General features: G+C 38.4%; 1 protein-coding gene across 9 annotated transcripts in view; it reads left to right on the top strand.

The window, feature by feature from the left end:
• Window positions 1-20,155, top strand: part of LOC139114498 (golgin subfamily A member 2-like) — a 41,278-nt gene extending 21,123 nt beyond the window's left edge. For 6 of the 9 annotated variants that reach the window (XM_070676274.1, XM_070676273.1, XM_070676272.1 and 3 more), the window contains 13 exons: window positions 5,757-5,864; window positions 6,724-6,811; window positions 7,287-7,393; window positions 8,164-8,382; window positions 9,212-9,325; window positions 9,875-10,033; window positions 10,580-10,661; window positions 13,281-13,324; window positions 13,651-13,786; window positions 14,147-14,329; window positions 14,833-14,939; window positions 15,390-15,582; window positions 16,433-20,154. In XM_070676274.1, coding sequence (XP_070532375.1) covers window positions 5,757-5,864; window positions 6,724-6,811; window positions 7,287-7,393; window positions 8,164-8,382; window positions 9,212-9,325; window positions 9,875-10,033; window positions 10,580-10,661; window positions 13,281-13,324; window positions 13,651-13,786; window positions 14,147-14,329; window positions 14,833-14,939; window positions 15,390-15,582; window positions 16,433-16,728 — 1,836 coding nt within the window. In that variant the 3' untranslated portion in view covers window positions 16,729-20,154. Of the gene's footprint in view, window positions 1-5,756; window positions 5,865-6,723; window positions 6,812-7,286; window positions 7,394-8,163; window positions 8,383-9,211; window positions 9,326-9,874; window positions 10,034-10,579; window positions 10,662-13,280; window positions 13,325-13,650; window positions 13,787-14,146; window positions 14,330-14,832; window positions 14,940-15,389; window positions 15,583-16,432 lie in introns of all 9 variants that reach the window. The other 3 variants (XM_070676271.1, XM_070676277.1, XM_070676270.1) reach the window with 2 other exon arrangements.
• Window positions 20,156-21,306: the final 1,151 nt, after the last annotated feature.

Raw genomic sequence — 21,306 nt, 5'->3', positions numbered from 1 at the left:
TAAAATCACCAAACTTTCTTTATGTGGCATTTGTTGATTAAAAAAGGCCTTTGATTCTGTTTCCAGTAAGTGTTTATTTTTAAAAATGCAGAGATTAATTCAGTTGTGATGTCTATGTATGATAATACTCAGTATAACGTGAAAACGTCAAACAAAATTCCAGATATTCGATTGGTTTCTTTCTTCATGGGGAGGGGGCGTAAAACAAGGTTGTAATCTTTCATCTACATTGTTTAACATATTTATTAACCATCTCCCAATTATATTTGGTGACATTTCTTTCTTTCCCGTTGATATGGGAGATCTAAAGTTAAATTGTATTTTATATGCTGACGATTTAATACTACACTTGGCGCACGAGTTATTGGAACACTAAATTAGGTAATTACCCAGCAACTTGGCTGAGTACTTTGCTATTTGACCTGCCATTTACCTAAACAAAAGTCTGTTTTATGGTCTGAAGACTGATAAGATATCCACCACACTCAGCAGGCAGCTCCTGCACTGAGTAAACTGATATGCCTACACTGCAAAAAACATTTTCGACTGGCAGCTACATGTAGTTGATGGGAAAGTTTTGAACGGGGTAGTAAAATGTTGTAAAGTGTAAAACATGATTTGCTGCTGTCATTTTGTGTCCTGTCTTTGTATATATGCATATTATTACTAGTTTTTGAATGACAATTACATACATCGAAGAAACATCGACTGTCAGTGCAACCATCCACGCATATAATAAAAATGGACTGTTCCATCAACGTCTGTGGTGGGCTCATGGAAGGTGGTAAATTTGATGAGTTTTGTACACTCTAGATTAATACAAGGGATACAGTGATGTTTCAATTCCAAATAACCTACCGAGGCAAAACCTGTCAGGTTCAGGCCCAGGACACAAAATGAGTGCAATAGATTGTCTTTTACATCATAATATTTATTCCCCTTTTCACAATTTTCCCATGACTAGATGCCAGTTGAAAATGGGTTGTTCCAGTGTAGGCATATCAGTTTACTCAGTGGGAGCTGCCTGCTGAGTTTGGTGGATTTCTTATCAGTCTTCAGACAATAAAACAGACTCTTGTTTAGGTAAATGCCAGGTCAAATTGCAAAGTGTTCAGCTAAGTTGCTGGGTAATTACCTAATTTGGTGTTGCGATAACTCATGCCCTCGCTGTAATATCAAAACTTATCTACAGATTTGTTTGAATAAGTTACATTCTTTAAGTAAAACCAAAAACAATGGTTTTTAGTCTCCACGGACACCGTCCGGGGGGACTTATAGGTTTGGTCATGTCCGTGCGTGCGTCCATGCGTGCGTGCGTGCGTGTGTGCGTCCGTCCGTTCACGCAGATATCTCAGAGATGCCCAGGTCAATTTCTTTCAAACTTTGCACAAGGATAGTACCCTACCCCATACAGATGCACGTCGATTTGTTTCACAATGCGATCAAATTTGGCCGTGTTAGAGGACTTTTTAGTTTTCACCTCCATAGACTCCCATGTATAAGGCAGTCTCCATAGACTCCCATGTATAAGGCAGTCCATAGACTCCCATGTATAAGGCAGTCCATAGACTCCCATGTATAAGGCAGTCCATAGACTCCCATGTATAAGGCAGTCCATAGACTCCCATGTATAAGGCAGTCCATAGACTCCCATGTATAAGGCCGAGAAAAATAAAAATTTAGTTTCTCATCGTATTCATATTGCAAAAAGGATGCAGTGACACAGTTTTCAGTCCCAACGGATGAAGTCCAGGGGGCTAATAGATTGGGTCATGTCCGTCCATGAGTCCATCCGTGAGTCCATCCTTTCACGCAGATATCTCAGATATTTTGACAAAATGTCACGTGACCTCGGTGACCTTTGACCTCAAATATACATATTTGTCCATAACTCAGGAACCACAAGTGGTACACCCTTCATATATGGTATGATGGCACAGCTTATGACGCCACATATTGTACCTCATTAATTATGTGCATATCTAATTTTGAGCAAGCCAATAGAGCTAGAGGTCTGATTTTTGGTATGTAGGGATAACTTAGCAATACAATTTTTTTGACAAAATGTCATGTGACCTTGGTGACCTTTGACCTCAAATATACATATTTGTCCATAACTCAGTAACCACAAGTGCTACACCCTTCATATATGGTATGATGGGACAGCTTATGATGCCACATATTGTACATCATTAATTATGCGCATATCTAATTTTGAGCGAGCCAATAGAGCTAGAGGTCTGATTTTTGGTATATAGGAATAACTTAGCAAAACAATTTTTTGACAAAATGTCATGTGACCTCGGTGACCTTTGACCTCAAATATACATATTTGTCCATAACTCAGTAACAACAAGTGCTACACCCTTCATATATGGTATGATGGGACACCTTATGACGCCACATATTGTACCTCATTAGTTATGTGCATATCTAATTTTGAGCGAGTCAATAGAGCTAGAGGTCTGATTTTTTGTATATAGGGATAACTTAGCAATACAATTATTGTGACAAAATGTCACATGACCTCGATGACCTTTGACCTCAAATATACATATTTGTCCATAACTCAGGAACCACAAGTGGTGCACCCTTCATATATGGTATGATGGGAGACCTTATGATGCTTCATACTGTACCTCATTAATTATGCATATATCTAATTCTGAGCAAACCCATAGAGCTGGATGTCTGTCATACATATGCACATAGATTTGTTCTGTGATACGATCCAATAAGGCCGCGATGTGGCCATTTTATTACGATTCTTTCATGTCCTGAACTACAGCTCAGACATGTATCAAGCGAATTTATTCAAAAGTATTTTTATCACAGACCTAATGAAGAGGACTCTATCCTCTCTGAGGACCTGTAATCAAAGTACCCATTAACAAGTGGGGACTGTGTCATCAACGATGACTTGTCTGTAAAGGTGACCGTTTAATAAAGAGTCATTTTAATATGAGAAAAATGCAATTGAAACTGTAAATCAGTATACATATTTAGGTATAGTTTTTACACCTTAATGGAAAATTCAAACAGAATCAGTTACTCTTAAAAATAAAGCAATGAAAGCTTTATTCAGCATCAGAAAGTCAATTTTAAGTGAAACGGTGTTGAGTCCCAAACTTGTCTAAAAGTCTTTGATACTTTAATCATACCAATTCTTTCTTATGCTTAAGAAATCTGGAGAACAGAAATTACAAGTACTGATAATTGCCTTGAAGGTCTGTGTATGTATATTACAGATGTATCTTGAAAATGAGTAAATGTACCCTACTTGAAGGAATGAGAGCAAAGTTGGACAGATCAATATTTATTTGTCTGTTATTAAAATATTGGTGTAGGTTAAATAGTTTGCCAGGAGATCATATTCTTAAACAGGCGCTTCAAGAAAACAAAGATATAAATTCTCCTTGGGCAAATTTTATTCTTTGTAATTTGGGAAGTTACAATCATATGTTTTCAACTCAAAATAGTGATATCATATACCCAGTTAAACAAGATAATAAAAAGGAAGATACCCAGGGATCACTTGTAAGGAGAATATGTCAAGTGATACAAGAAAAAAATTTAGGTTGTAACAAATTATGTACGTACAGAACTTTCAAGTCTGAATTGTATTTTGAAAAAATACCTGAACAATTTGTCAAATTTTACACTTCTCAGAGCTTTATCGAAATTCAGATTGAGTGATCATAGTTTAAGTATGGGGATTGGAATAGATGATGAGTTCATGGTACAAATTTTATAACAGAATGAGTTTTGTTGTTCTAGGAAAGTGGGGTAGATTTCTCCACTTTTTTCAGTGTTACACAAACGGAAAGGCTCTTAAAAAGGGTTTATGGAGTATAATTTTCTAGGTCTTGATATATTCTTGAAGAACACTGATCTGTGCATGCTCGACCCTCCAGTAGCATTCTCACTATTAAACAGTTTGTTGACTGTACAACTTGGATACTATGTTGTCCTTTTGAAAGTTCAGTTTTGTACTTTGTCTAATTTTGGAATGTGAGTTGAGTTTGAAGATTGTCGATGCGAACTTGAATGGGAGGCAGCATGCTAAGCTCCCTTGCTAAACTATACGATCACAGTCCGAACATGGACGTAATATTACGTCCATGGTCCGATCTTCTCTACAGCCAAAATCACAGTCGACAGCAAATAGTTTTTAATTCCGATATATGTATCATAAATTCATTACAAAAGAAGCAAACCAAGAGGTGAGTTTGCTGTGGCCTGGTGTGTTTATACGGATAGCGACTTTGCATTGGGGCCGCGCGCGTTGGTTGCGGGTTGTGGGATCTCTTGTATCCTGAAAACCGTTATGAACCAAGAAAAAAATCTCTAAAGAAACAATTTTGATAATCTGTATCTTTTTCTCTGTTGTATGGATCTCGTGTTTGTGTAAGTGTCAGTTCTGTACTAGTATTTGTGTGTTTCGTATTTTCAGACCTATAGGCCTAGGGCTTGGCTGGGTTGCCTCGTACGTTTACATTCATAAAAGATAAATAACATAATATGGAAAATATCGCCCTAGATATGGAATTTTGTCGTGATACAAGTCGACAGATGTTTGTCTTGTACGCGCATGAAAATACGGTACCTCGACGCTGTTTATTTTGACATTCAGACACCCTACATGCGTACCGCTGAGGCCGCGCCGCGGCACATTTTGGCACAAATGACCCCTATGACCTCAGCTATATTTCCCATAATGCAATGTAAACATGTCTGCTCCTCGAAAGTAGTGATGCAATATTGGCATAATCTTCTGCTGGCACATGCGCCCTCAACGAGTCAGCTGTGCATAGTGCAGCTTAAAGCTTGCCCAGTATAGTTCAAGCAAAGGCTAGCAGTAGCTTTAATTTTTAGCATTACTTGGCTGGACAGTTGAAGGCATGTCAGGCAGCAGGGTATGGCAGAGAATAGCAACTGCATAGCGAACAAGGGGCTTTGGTAGTGTCAAACTAGACAGGTGCGTTTTGGTTAGTAAAGTTATTATATATGGCAAAACAGTTGAAGACCGGGAATCTCTAACACAGTTAAGCAAAGTGCAATGTGTCTGTAATACATCCATCATATTAAGCTTTTTCAAACAATTGTGTCACTTTGCTGGGCTGTGTTACTGATATAAGGTGTACTGTACAGTGTTTGGAAGTAAGGTAGATATATGAAAGTCAAATCAGATCATGGTGTTGGGATAATTGTTATGTCTCAGTGCAGAAAATCAGCTGAAATGGACCGAACAAGACACCATTGCTGCTGTGTGAATCTCTCTATAAGGAACCATGGAATCACTCATAAAATTTCAAATTCTCATTTTCAACTATGTGAGAGAATGCTCAAATTGCATACCACATGGTATCATGTATATGTCCTCATACCCAAAGTTGCCAAATTTAGTTACGGTACATCAAAAAGGGAAGTTGTATTGAAAACCGAATTCGCTTTTCCACCTCTCAAACTTTGAGAGGGGCCACTCAAGCAATGGTGTGTTGCTAGGACCAGTCCAATTTGAGGGTTGTGTCATCATATCTTCCCTTCAGATGATGGTATGCCTCAATAATAATATTTTTCTTTCCCCCATCTCTTCTTCCTTCCGTCTATAACCTGCATGTTATTTCCAAACCCTTTCATTTCTTGCATGGCTTTTGATTCTTGACATCTGCGGCATGCACGATTCCCAACTCTCTCATTTCTACTTTCCTGCACTCCATTCTTCTTGTCCTTTATTTTTTTTTCACTTTGCTCAGTATCAACAATCATTTCAACAGTTGTCCAGGGAGCGGGAACAGTTGACTTCACAGTACCAGCAAGACACCAGTCATTTACAACAACAAGTTCAGCAGTTAGCCACCCAGGTCAGTTTGGAGCAGCAAAAGAGAGAGAGAGAGAAAAGAAACAAATATAAATTTGAAGAAAAAATGAAGAGAACGGGACCCAGTATCATGTTCAATGTTATGAACTGAATGGTACATTTCAAGATCAGGTTAGGTGTAGGGTTTTGGTGATAGTGGTTCCATGATCTTGAAATGGCAAATCAGTTCATGACATTCAACAGCTATTACCAACAGGGTCTGCTGCATGTAATTTGCATGAATTCTACCGATAACACTGATCCCGTAGCCCACTTGCCCTTTTGCAAAGACTCCCACTTTCCCCCAACCCAAATATCCCTATTAGGAATCCTATGGGACAGAGTAATGCAGGAATCCAATCTGACATCCCTTGGACTTTGCTAGAATTCAGTGGCAATATCTCAACATAGTCCTGTACGCATCCCTTTGTCTTGTAAAAATCTCGTTCAAACCCAAGGGAGAGTTTGAAGTGCTGTTATAATCCCATAGGATTCCTGTAGGATGCTTTTGTAAGAGTTTGCCCATCTGTTTCCAGTTGTTTGTAAAATGACCTTTTTACTAGTGGCAGCCTCTGGAGACAGCTGACCATTTCATGCATGTTGTATTCATTTCCGAAGACACTGTTTAATAACCATAGTGCTCGATAACCAATGTTTATTTGTCACCAAATATGGAAAGTAACTAAATTAAGTGTCTAAATCAGTGCTTTACCCTCTGGAGAACGTAACACCTCAGCCATACTCTCAGATTATTATGAGTTGCTACCATCAGCTGTGCAAGTACATCAATAGTGGCCAAAGCCTTGCCAATGGAATTTATTTTCAGTTTTTAATGAGGAATTTCATTGCGTGTCTTCTTACAGGTGAAGTCACTTATAGAAGAGAGAGACCAAGTTCTTACACAACATTCAAGGTTACAAAACAAACTCAGCATTATGGAAGAATCAATTGGTAAGATATGCATCTTACTTTGTAGCTAATGTTCATCTTTCCTCAAATCAAAAATCAATGTTGTATGCAACAGGGAACATGAATACACACAAGCTATAGAGAGTGAAATTTTACTTTCGAATTCTCTTGAAAATGATGAATTTCACCAGTATGTATCAGCAGGTAATTATGAAGTATTTTACTGTAATCAGTCGACAGGATTTCTCTTTCAAAACTTGTAAATAGTTCATGTAGTATATGACTCTCATCTGTCCAAACTTGCATAAAATTGTTAATTCAGAGTATTCTTATATGTAAAGAAAGAGGTAGCCATGATTTCATATAGATAAGCAGTTCTTTGATGGTAAAAAATTTCAGCAAGTTCATTGAACAAATGGTACATGTGTGTGTCGCAAGAAACCCAACAAAGATGACCTAAACTTTGATGTTTGATTTATTTATGTTATGGTATTCTTCCCCTATTTTTACCGTAAAGCTGCTGAAACAGAGAAGTCAATGCAAGCCCATCAAGAAGAGATGATAAAGAGAATACAGGAAATAGAAAATGAAAAAGAGCAAATACTACAGCAATATAAAGCACAGGTACTGTATGCATATCTGTCCGCTTTTTCATACAAAGAGTATTAAAATACGAAAAAATTACATTATCTGTACATGAAAACCTCTTGGGTACTCTGTAGCTGATGTCAGCATTTGTCAAAGTTGACATCTCAGACAAACTGAATCTCCAGCTCAGAGAACTTCCCTGGTTTAATAACAGAGTTTGGGGCTCAAAAAATTTATTTTCCTGTTCTAATGATGTTTTGTCGTAAATTTATGACTATTGAAAAAAGAAACCAAATAAGATCTTTTTATATAGTATCATCAACAAATAAAAAAAAGGATTCATCTCATTAGCAATGGATCCAATTCTTTTGCTGAAAGTAACCTTTTTTTTCTCATGTATGGCTTTCATGGTAAGTAAATTCAAACCTACTCCCTGGGTTAATGTTGGTTTAGAACTCGATAAGGCAATACCCACACATTCTAGTCTTTCTATTACATGAGTATAATAAGGTCATATCATTTTGTGTATTTTAGCTAAGGAACGTCCACAAGGGCAAGGTAGTCATTTTGTGTTTTGCACTTCGCAGACTATTACTGACATCTTAACAGACCTGCAGTCCAGTATGCAATCGCTATATTCATTCTCAAACATGATAACAAGTGTATTTGTGTTCACCAGTCTGTCAGACTAATTCAGTGGCCAATCTACTGGTCTGAGTGAAGTGCTTTGCATTCTCCAACCACTTTATTTGCTCAAGGGTGATGTACTTATGAACTGCTAAGCCAATATCCTTTCCTTTTCACAGGCAAATGACAACGCACAACTTGCAAGACTTTATCAAGAGAAAGAGGAGAAAGTTGAAGAGCTAGAAAACACGCTGAGTAGATTGAGAGAAGAGTCCGTGGACAAAGGCAGGCTGCTTGAAACCTTGCAAAATGATAAGGCCACAATTAGTAGGGCTCTGGCCCAAAACAAAGAACTTAAAATCCAACTGGCAGAGCTCCAGAATGGATTTGTCAAAATGGTGAGTCACCAGAAAGTGGCTGATAATTTTTTGAATGAGAGCCACTCTGTGGACATCACAAGATACTTGTCTGGTGTAGGAGAAGGACACGTACACTCAATTGATTTAAAGCTACAAACTTGCCTTCCATGCAGAATAAGGGAAAACCACAATCGTTCAATCATCATGTACCACACAACTGCCCTCAGTGTTCAGTGTAGTTGGCTCAGATGTCCCTCATGATGAGGACTGCCTCTTGAGGGCGCTGTTTAGTACAGAAAACCTTTCTAGCTCATGTAGTCTGAGTGCGTGTTGTAAATGTCTGAATGATATTACCCCACACAATGACTCTCCATTGGTCAATGTATAGTTGTTTGAAAAGAGCTGTAGTTAAATTTAAGAAAATTAGTGTACTGAGTTTGATTTCCTGGGAAAATGATAAAGTAAAATTTAAATACGTCCACAACTGCTTTATGTTTGAGACTGTTTAATGAACACCATTGAACATTCTAGGAACAATAACAATGTTAGCATAACTCCAGTGTACTACTATGACACAGTTGCATACTTTTCAGCAATTTTAGATAACAATCATAGCTTGAACGTCAATCCTTTCCAGAAATATGTAGAGAATATATATGTACAATGTAAAAATTTGCCATTTTCAGCTAATTCGCTCAGCAACTACATTGTTCTCGAGTGCCGTGTCAAGTGTCATATTTCTGCGTCAGTGCAGGTCTCCTTTAAAGGATACACATTGTCACCTTAGAGTTGATTGTTATCAACTCTACTCATGTTACATTCTCTTCTACTGCTGATTGCAGCTCACTTTTTTCTTGGGTCTTTGCAGAGCAATGAGAATATGGAAATGGCAAGTCAGTATCAGTCAGAGCAACATGTGAGTAAGGAATTGGCCAAGAGACTCAGTCAACAAGAAGATGAATTGAAGGAAGTACAAGAACAGGTAGAGTACAACTCTCATCATCTCTTAACCCTCTTCCTCCCAAACTTGGTTCAACTGTAATGTTCTTTGGAAATAACCAACCGGTAAATTATTACTTTCTGTCACGTTTATAAGTTTGGTTCGCCTTCAGTAGCATATTAGCCGTTGATTGGGCCTTGGTTATCAGCTACATGTATGCAGTTAGTGATGGGTTGGAAGTCATGTGACTGAATCAGACTTAAGTCGAGAGTTGGGATGGTGGTCATGGTTGTGATTTGATTGTGGGTTGGAAGTCACAATTATGTGTATGGTTTCTTCTACTCTGTTTTACAATCACATGGTTTCCAGAAACCAAAATAACGTCCAATATTTTCCAGGAAGAGCTCATTTTGAACCTGCAGGAGAAGAATCCTTCATATTCTATTGAAGAGGAAGTGGAAGGATTTATTTGAAAAAGAGTTTTTTACACGAACAGACTCAATTCTTTCACTTCCAAAAGAGTAAAATATTCCCCAAGTCTTTATTGTATACTATCATATCATGATAATGTATTCTTTAATCTTTTTACAGCTCCACTCCAAGGAAAACTTACTTGAACAGATTAAAGCCCAGAACTTTGAATTGAACAAACAGCTTGCCCAGCAGGCTCAGCTGACAGATCATATGAGGCACTACGAGGCTCAGGGACAGCTTACCGAAACTCTGCAAAGAGAATTAGGTTCTGCTCAGGTAAGGTCTTACAAATATGATCAGTGCACATTTGTGTATCTATAGGGTGTTCCATCCGATGTTCATATATGTGTGAGGAACTGTCACTTTCTCATGCCAGCAAGAGATGTTGTATCATCTATTTAAAATAATCATCAATGTACACAATTTGATCATCCCTGAAAACTGACGGTACCAGTTTATGGAAAGATGTGTATGAAGGTGATTGCAATTTTGTCAATGTGAAACTTGGTGCTCAGGATATGCAAGTATTGCAAGCATGTATATCTTGGGTATGTGTCAAAAAGTATACTGAAAAAACTTGTGTTATTGATTACTAACCACAAAAGCAAAGCTATTACCATGTATTGTCTTTGGTATGTAATAATAATAATAATAATAATAATAATGATAACAAAGGAAACTTATTAAGTAACTGCTCTCCATGAGCTCAAGGTGCATTCAATACAGGAGATGAAAGCAAGCTAGTGTCTGAACAGATATCAAAGTTTATTTGTCTTTTAATGGTACATTGAGTGACTAATGAAACACTTTCTTTCATTGCAGGAGAACATCAACACCTTGTCTTCACAGAACACTGAACTCAGAGTACAATTAACAGAATTACAAAATAGACTAAGTCTGCAAGGTGAGAAGTCAGTAACACTATTGCATGTATCATTTGAGTTGTAGCATCTTTAGAGTGATTTTGTTTTCAGTGAAGGTCCATCTTAGACAACTTTTTGACTTTTGTTAAAGAAGAATGCACCTTGGGAATATTTTTTCAGACAGGGAAGTTTTCCAGAGCTCTTCTGGTTTGCTGCCCATGTGGACTTATTGGGAAACTGTTTGTGAGAAAATTAAACTTTCACCATCTTATTTTTAGTGAAAATTGAAAATTTAAATTTTCCCTTAGAGTTAACATGGGAAAGTGGCAATTTTGAATTTCAAATATTGGTAAGTTTTAGAGAATCTCTAGACCAAACTTAGCATGGTGATTTCATATTTTTTTCTTGATCATGAAAGAAAATGGTATTTAAGGTAGCAGAAAAGGCCAGGTCGACAGGTAAAATTTAAAACCAAAACAAGCCATTTCATTTCTTTAAGATATTTGATAACATGAAATTCACAGAAAGTGAGTGTCTTCTGCATGTACAGAGATACTGCATATTAAAGGGACATTATTTGTATCTTTTGATTTTTTTTCCATTTTTCGATGACAAAAATCCCCGGTCAAATCAATAGGAGACCTAAATTGTGACTATGGACGGCTTCAAGGATATGTAAAACCACCTTCTTGCTCTTTACGGCAAGGTTCAATACCGTAAGGGCGTCCGCGCGATTTGAACCAACCGCCATGATTGAACCCCAGCACATGACCAATATTACTACGCATACGTCAACTATCAACGTACAGCTAGGACGCTGAGCGGCCGTCACCTACACACTATTCAGCACAATGCATATCGATGAGCTCACGTCGCATAAACAAATGCACGTCTCACAAACTAGTGTCAAATAGTGAAAGAAACAGGGCATTTGCTTGTAAGTTTGATTTTAGTATTGATGATAGGGACTGTGAAACGGAAATCAGACCATAAACGCAATTGGGTCGATGGTAAAACTAAAACGATGTCAGATTGCTGTAGTGATAGTGAAACAGGTACAGAGTAATGCATTTTCTGTTCATTTGATCGTTAGCAAATCTTCGACAACTTTAAGATTTTTAGGGTATTTTCTTGCCATACGTTGATTTGTTTTACAAACACGAGATGATCACTTGTTGAACTTGGAAACATCGCACTCGGACAGAACAGTGCACGGTGTAGCATCGCTGATCTGTGACATAGTGACACCGCGCCGAGCGGGTACTGTACTGTCGATTTATACTGCTCGCGATTGGAGTCAACTCTTTACACACAAGATCTGTTCGAATGTTGTTATTCTCAATGCATCGTGTAATTATTTGTATCGGTTGAATCGCATTTCGAACCAAAAGTGAGTACATCGCAATGACAGCTGCCTAGACCCTATACGTCGCTTACGGCCTCCGTCCCACTCCCAAAAGTGGGTTTTGCGTAGCTGAGCACATCGTGTACCTAGCCCTGCGTACAGGTCTTTGTGTTCCCGGCGTTATACGGCGTGGAGGCCGGAACACAAAGACCTGTACGCAGGGCTAATCGTGTACCCAGGCGAGGCGGGTGTGCTTGAAAACGAAACTCAGTGCGAGTTTGGGATTAAAAATGGGTTGTTTTTTGAGGAGAAACTGCACGCCACAACCGAGGTGCTGCCAGCGATTTGGCACAGCCCTGCTACGCAGAGCTAGCTTTCACCCAACAATGTACATGATGTACGTGTCAGTCTCCAAAGCAGCTTCAATCACAGACAGAGGCCCCTCCGTTGTATATGCTTCAATTTCGCGATCACCTCGACAATAACGTGACTGTCTACTGAAGTTTATCCCTTCATTTTCCTCTGTTTTGACATTTCTATGCCCACAGGCTTGGGCAAGTCTACATATGGAGGTACAAACAAGACGAAAAAAATCAGCAATTATAGGCCTTGTCACCGGGCCTTGTCGTCGGCTTTCTGCAGCTTGTAGGCATTTGAAATTTGAAATTTGAAATGCCCATCACAAAAATGTGCTCTGTAGCAGCAAAGAATGGTGTATCTAAGAGCAGGATTGGCCGCAAGATCTCCATGAAAAACTGACCGTCAAAATGTAACTGAGCAAAACGGCATCGGTAATAGGGAGTCCCGAAACTGCTACACTGCGCTCTCGACTTTCACTTCGTATGGTTTATTTTTTTACACGCGGATGCTTAAAGCGGCCTAGATAGCAGTAAGCAGTGTGGTCTGATCGCAGGTCAACGGTAGCCCACCATTAACCTCTGACCCAAGGTTTTTCTATACAGTGTACGCAAACGGGATGGAAGTTGTCTACGGTCGACCGTTCTTTAGACATCTTCCAATAAGTCGAACAACATTATCAACTTCTCGTTTGCAACAATATAAGGTCAAAAGATACAAATAACGTCCCTTTAAATTTCAATAGCAATTGCAGTAAAGGTATCAACATTTTTCCAAACTTCAAATTGCAGGTCATACATATTTTACTTTGTCTTCACGGAATCCAGTTCTGTGTCCACAGAAAACTTGTGTTGTTGTAGCAGAGCTCTTTTGACAAGGAGTTTGAACTGTTGACTTGTAATCATAACACATGCCATCACAAAAATCATTCCACTCTAACAAAACTTTCACTTTTCAGGAAATGAAGAAAATCCAAGCAGCTCTGTTGATAAAGGAGACATGGTAAGTTTCAGTCAATTTGAGTTTCTGTCCTTTTTCATGCTTTCCAGATTCCAGTTTCTACTTTTTGACGAAGCGTTGTATTTTGATAATCATATATACTGAAGCAACCAGTAGCTAGCACAGTGTCTGTATTACTGCAGGTCAACCATTTGTGTACACCCGAACCATAGAATTCTGATATACACTAGTAAAAATCCTTGGGGAAAAATCTAGTTTACTGTTTAGCACTACACATTGAAATCTTTGACTGATGATAACAGTATCACAGTCAGCAGAGTGTGTTTGTCTGATTTTTGTTGAATAAATGATGTTATGGTGTTCTTCAGGTTGACTCACTGTCCGCTGCAATAAGACAGTTGGAGATGGAGCGTGATCAGCTGAGGTATCAGTTTGAAGAGCAGAGAGAGCAACACAGAATGTTACTGCAACAGATGGATGAAATCAAAAAGGAACAAGCCCAAGGTGAGAGACAGAAGAATGAGAGCAGTTCTCATTTTATTCATAGTACACATACTTCAAATTCCCTTTCTGCCAAATACTGCTACCATTGATGAAGACTGAGAACGGTGATAGGGTTGTTGTAACTCCTATTTTATAGCACTAAACATACCAATGAAAGTTGAATAATAATGTGGAAAATTAGCCCTTTACAGTCAGGATTGTAAACCAAATTTACCTCATATAATATACTAGGAAAGTTTTTTAGGGGCCCTGCTGATGATATGTAAACACTGACATGGAACTCATCTTTCCTTCTTTTCTCTTTCAAATACTGATGTGGTACTCTTTCAAATCTTTCATTGCAATCTTTCTCTTTCACAGCGCCAGCAGTCACACCAGAGGGTAATTTCATCACCAAGGAAGCCTACGAGACTCTTCAGATAGCCATGGAGAAGTTGGAAGAGAAATTTACCAAAGTGATGAGAGACAAAGCTGACCTCAGTGACAGATGTCAGGAGTATGAACACCTGTGTTTGCAACTAGCTGGAGAAACTGACACAATAGGTTAGTGTCATAATATACAGTGAGCACAATCTAGCAGGACTTGGATTTCTTTCATAACCTTTTGACAATTATCTGCAAAGACAGATGAAGGCATTGTTTTGACTGAACATGTGCTTTACAGTACTCTCCATTGAAGAGACGTGTAGGGATTTATTATCCGTCCTTCTTAATATAAGCTATGCTACCTACATGTACTTCAGGAAAGATGTACATTTTCAAAACTTTGATATCTGTTCAAGTTACGGATGTTGTGAAAATATGCCATTCTTCCACAGTTTTAGTCATGGATATCAACTGCTGTTAACATAATACCCTGTATTATATATTACCATAGAACAAACAATGTAGCACAGTTGTTTTGGTGGGAATTGGCATTATGAAGCAATCTTGCAACAACCACTGTGTCATAAACTTATGGTACCTCATAGTATCCGTAAGTCTGTGATTGCTGATTGGTAATGATCTGACTGACTGACCCAGTTTGACCCCTACTTGTTTTGCAGGCGACTACATCACCTTGTACCATGAACAGAGAGACAGGTTGAAAGAGAGACAGAAAGAGAAGGAAGAGTATGTACGCAGGTTGGCCAATGAAAAAGAAGATATGCAAGTAAGTTTGGATTAAATGTCACAGCAAGACTGAAAAATACTGGACCCTGAATAGTTTACGAATCATAATTCTTAGAGGCCTAGTTGCTATGTGAGGGACCTTAAAGAAAACAAAACATAAGGATTGCGACAGGGCCTTTACTCATGTTATATTTGTCTGTTATGGGGTGTATCCAGATTTGTCATATTAACACTTACATGAACCCTTTCTTTTCATCAACATTTGTTCACTACACAGGCAGCTAGAGCTTTGCAATCATTTGCCAAATCTGGAGACTTCATAATGCAGTCAACTGAAAGGTCCTGTATTATTTGTTGAACCAGTGAAAGAATATGTGGAGCATAAAGATATATTCCCTGTATAATGGACATTTATTCTGAGTTGATTTTAGATATTCATTCTGAGAAGTATTTGTTCACAAGACTCATTTTCTGCCTGATCTCACTTCAGAGAAAGCTTGGTCAGCTTCAGACCTTAGTTATGCAGTTACTTGGAGAGAAGAAATACCTCCATCAGTACAGTAAAACCACGGCACAGCAGTTGACACAGTCCTTTGCAGATACCACGGTGCCAATGTCCGCCCAGACAACACAGAACACTAACAGAAGCTTCGGCAGTAGCTCAGACAGCACACAGGGAGAAGGTGAGTTCCCGCTTCATCTATTTCCCTCCATAACCTGTTCATCCCCATTCCCAATGAACAGGTCCACAGTCGCCATTGATAACAATGAGGTCAGGCCAAACCACAGTGGTGAAAGGGTTAATTTTGACTCCTTATAATCTCCTCATAAAGAATATTAATACCTTAATCACTAATTAAAACCAACTGATATAGATAAAACTTAGCTTCAAGGACCAGGGGTGGACATTTTATGCTGTATTTTGGAACATTTGCTCAACATTATAGACACAAACAACCAATAGAAGCCAAGTGTAATCACTACAGGTATTGCAATTTTGCATAGGTGATAATGCATGGGAGTGAAACACATAAACAAATCAGAGCAGTGAGCTGTCTTTTGACCTTGGCTGGCCTGGATTGTATAGTGTTTTGTGTTTCTGTAGCAGACTTTACCCATCAGTGAGCGCCCTCTACTGACAGCATTGAATCTCAATAATATTTAACAGATTAATAGAATGGGAGTGTATTATGTGTATGTGGCCTTGCATGGAAGTGAACCTTAGCCTGTCTGTGTTTGATAGACAGAGAATTTCAATATAAATCCTGTAGTATAGTTTGCAATTCCAGCACACATTCTTCAAAATAGAAGAACTGGTCTGTTTGACCAGTGGAATGACAAACATACAATGTACTCAGCCGTGGAAAATGTCCATAACCTTTGACCAACTGACTTGTTCAGCCCAAAAGACAATTGATGCTATTCATACATAAATTCTATTTCATCCCATTGCATTTCCATCTTCATGCGTTCCTCTATGTCATCATCCTGTATCAGAGATCTGATAAAAATTTGTTCACCATTTTATTTCAGAATATGAGTGGCCCTCCTCGGACACCGACAGCAGCACAGACAGTGAAGAGGGCGACATGGAAAGGGACCACGTTGACTTCGGCCATCAAGCGAACGCAACCATCCCCAACTCAAGCAGTGCCCTCCCAAAGTCCAAACTCAACAAAATGGAAGTGTCGGATGGAGAAAGAACTGCTAAACAAATCATGGAATTGATAGAACAAATGGGTTCACCCCATGCCATAGACAAGAAAACTCTGTTAGACCACGCCTTCTATCCGTGCAAATGCTGTTCTGGAGAATTGGTGAATGTCTAGCAGGAAGTTGATCGACACGGCTTTAGGTTGAGAAATTGAAATACGGTTGTGTCTCTTCACAATAGATATTATTGGCCAGGGATGTTGCATGGAATTTACAGACACAATTGCCATGCTAATCTGCCTCAGAGACGTTATTGTTACCTGCAAGGAAAAGCTCTTATGATTCAAAATGAAGAGCAGAGTATTTTTGTTTTTGACAGGTACAGCAGGCTATATTTTTGTATTTGGGAAATTTATATCTGTATGCTTTCATGTTCTTTAACTTTCTTTTCCCTTTCTTTTCTTTTCCTTTCTGACAAGACTGAAAAAACGCTAGGCCCACACTCAAATCCATATAACCCTATGGGGTACACTCACTTTACAAAGCTATGTTAGGGCTCCCTAGGACAATGTGATTGTTTACATGAGGAAAGATGGCCCAATGTTCTTTAGGGTCTGCCTCCTTTCTTTTGGGGCCATTTTCAAATTGGGACATTCCGAAGAGCAATTCTTGCTTTCTTTACCAATGATGTTTATTCTTAATGTGTAGGATTAAGTATGCTTTTCAGGAATACATACACACTTCAGACTTCTCTTTATATTGTCTACCATGACATATCATTCTAAAAATTTCCATTCGCATTTTTTTTCTGCTTCAGTCAATGTTCATCATTTTCTGGCTCATCTGATTATCTTACCTTTCCAAAGGTCAAATTTACATGCGCCCTCACATCTTGTGTGATAATTTGGTACTCTTTGGCAACAATGGTATGGCTCTCCATGTTTTTTTTCCATTTCAGAGGAGAGAGCAGGTATGCCCTCATCATATTGATATAGAGCCCTGGTGATCCCATCATATTCAAACTTTGCCTTTCTTCCAAATCTTTATGCCATAAACAGTGCCTAGCCTTACTGAACTGATCCTTTTCCATACCAAGTATGCAGTGAGGGTTGAAAAATTAAAACCTCAAAATGAACGTTATCTCCAGTATGTGCATACATTGTATTTACCTTTTGTAAATGTCCTGAAATGTGGCACATTGACCTAAAGATCAATGCTGGGTTCATTTCTACCGGAAATGTTAAAGTTTTAGGTGGGAAGGCAAGCCAAACGTTTTACATTCAAGAAAAATGTTGCCATGAAATATTTTCAAAAATCCTAAGAGAGGTGCATTTGCTCTCTTTGAAAGAGAAAAAGATAGCATGGGATTCATGTACACTTTTGTTTTGATCACTGATATTTCATATATTAAAAATGGTTTGTCAGTTACTGTGTCTGAGAATCCAGGACATGTACAACTCTGTGAGTCAGTCCTGAGAAGCCAGTTGAGCGTCCTACTACATTTCCTTTATGTACCTTGATCTTTAACCCACCTATCCGAAAAATGCATTTCTGTCATATTTTCACTATTAACAACGAGGGGACAAGTACATTTAGGTATTTCCAAACGGAGGTAAAATAGAACTTTACAAAAATTCCCATTTCACCTCTGTTGATTCATATTTATGTCCTTTAGCTTCTTTTAGAGGAAATCCAAAACACTACACAGATATAAAATGACCAACAATAGAAAGACTGTTGACTCAGAAACATTGTAACAATTTCACATTTCTGTAAATATATTCCATAATATGAGTCAACATCACAATTCTGTTCCACTATGTGTAATTTACAAAATATGTAGAATTGAATCTTTTATTTATGACCTCTTCTTTGGGTTCATTGATTACATCTGTGTTGGTAAAAATTTTGGAAGAAAATCTGTTCAAAAAGAAATTTTGCAAACATTTGAGATTTTTTTGATGACATTTTCAGGGGATTATCTGTCGCTGCCCATTTGGTGAAAATGTATCTCTGATATGGTTGTGTTTTGTTGTATGAAAAGACGAAATTTCGTAATTTTATTTGGAGGAGGGGTATCTTCTAAATACGGACATGTGCAAATTTGTAGATGGAAATACAAACATCTGAAATCACAATGCCAATACAGAAAAGATGAATTAGATGTACAGCTTACGTTATTTTTATTCCCTCAAGTTTGTCATATTTTGAGTAAATTGAGGTAAAATTTAGGAAAAAGCCACCAGGTTTCAAAGTTAAATACAATGTCAAGGACAAACAAGGCCACTTTTACTGTACAAAGACACATACACATGTGTACATCATACTGTTGTTCAAACTAACACATATAACATGCACAAATACACATACATGCTTACATACAGACAGACCAGTAAACATACCAGACATACATGCACATGCCACAAAGATGTCCTTGCAAGTGCTTTCACAAGGTCATTTCAGACCCAGTCTGTCAGAGATATAGATTAGAGTGTCAGGAGTGTACAAGATATCTTTTGCAAAGAATCTGATAAAAGAGTTCATCTTGACAGTTTTCAGATAAGTGATAAATTGCTACTTTGGCAACTTTTCAGCAAATTGCAACCCCTTATTAAGTACACCTGGCCTCAAAAACCACACAGGCTTTACATATGGGTATTATTACATGTGTTTTCTGAATTTTATGTTCCTCACAATGACAAGACCGTTACTCGTTGAAACATAAATGATATTCTGAGCATAATACAACATCTATGTTTGTTGTGGCATACACTGAGAACATGAAATTTCTACAAGAAAATGTCCCTGTAATATATTTCTCATTATTTTGCAAAAGATTAGCAGAAATTTATTTGAAATTATTTAATGATGGACTATTAATGATGAGCAAGAAGATTTGTAATGTCATATGGATAGACAACATATCTACACTACCTGTAATCCTGGAGAATGAAGACAGAGATCTGTATAATTTACTTTCATATGTTGTTTACAATAAGCTTGGTGTTTAACTTTCTTTAAAGAGTCCCTGTCTCAAACTCGGACTTGTCCTCTTGAATTTTCAAGTTGTAAGTGTAACAGATGATGAATTTCTCACTTTTTTCGACATTGACCAGTGGCCAAAATTTGTGAGCAAGTTAACCCCTCTCAGATTGCAAAGTTTCTGCTCTTTGAGCTGAAAATACGCAAATTGAAACAACTTGTTAGCATTACAGCCTTAGGCATACTCACAGATGTCATAGTGCATGGGACAGTCGTACGCATCAATTACACATCCTCAGATTTTCAGGATTCTCTGGAGCTATCTGTCCGCTTATACAAAAAAAAGTTATTGTTTTTCATCTCATGCACATGGTACCACACGACTTCCACTTGCAGTGAATTCTTTCCAGTATCAATGTCCCTTTTTTGTAGTTGTCAGAAACTTTGAAATACTGGAGGAATTCGTAATATGTAACAGAGGTTTGTTTGTACCTACCAGCCATCGTATTTGTCATAATACTCTGTCTCACCCTCCAGGATTACACTACTGTGCGTTATTGTCTCATTCATGGCAGAAGTCATCATATATCAGTAAAAATGAATAAAATATTTATGAATATAAATATTGTTTGTCTTTGTTTTATTGTGTATTTGGGTCATAGTAAGAAATGGTAGCCCGTGTAAATGTACCAGGACAACAATATTGTGTATATGTATTGTATACTCTGTGAAAATACAGTTGAAGTTACCATTCTGTCTTGCTGGTGTAGAATCCTTTTCAGACAGTATGGCATGTCCAGAACTACTTGTACTTCTGCACTGCGATATCTCTGCTCTGCCTAGGATTAAGGATAGAACACGCGGGTGTATGTCACTAGCTGCTACTGGAAACAATAACAGATACGGCTAGTTTTCAATCGGGTTCGAACCCACAACATACGGCATCAGTCGCCTAGCGGAGAGGCCACAGAGAGAACCGCTCGGCTAAATCCCCACTCTCAAAAAGAGTGGTTCAATAGCCGGCTAAGTTGTTACATTTTTCTGACTGAGACTGCTCCACACGTTGTAGAGTTCGTGAAGCACTCACTCACGCATGCTCACTATCACACATCGCACATACAAACTTTATCGAGGCGAAGAAACAAATTTCATCGCTTTAACTGGGCGAACGATAAGCTCGGGACAATTCTGTCCAGCAGCAGAGCTATCAACCCAGGATAGAAAATACGGCTAGTTTTCAATCGGGTTCGAACCCACAACATACGGCATCAGTCGCCTAGCGGAGACTCTATCCAGTTGATACCTACGGAGCTTTGCGGAACATTTCAATACCTGTGCATACGCACCCATGAGTCGAGAAGGGTCCGCTGACCTCCCTCCGAGCTCAGACATTATCTCCGTCCTGTGGCGGAGCAGGTCAAAATTTTGCATAGTTCATTGCGCATGCTAGGTAGACATTAGCAATATGACCATCTACGTAAGACGCAGTCTTGGCAATATGACAAGCCAATTAAAACTGCGTGGGGACTCTTGTACTAACACAAAGAAATGTATTCACTGTCCAATCTGCCCGGCCTACGATTTCCGGCCAAACAGGCTACAAAAAGTCAGAAGCCATCTCGTCGCCAGTCATTGGCAACACCCGATAGAGGACGCTACGAACTGAGATAGATTTGAAATTTCTTATCGTGGACATAGTTTTAACGATAGTGATGTTTGCTTCGAGCTGGGACATTTTAAAAGTTTCGTCATATGCACAGCGTGTTGGATAT

This window comes from Ptychodera flava, chromosome 16, assembly GCF_041260155.1.
Source record: "Ptychodera flava strain L36383 chromosome 16, AS_Pfla_20210202, whole genome shotgun sequence".
In the NCBI taxonomy this organism is placed as follows: Eukaryota; Metazoa; Hemichordata; class Enteropneusta; family Ptychoderidae; genus Ptychodera; species Ptychodera flava.
This window is presented reverse-complemented; position numbering and strand designations above follow the sequence as displayed.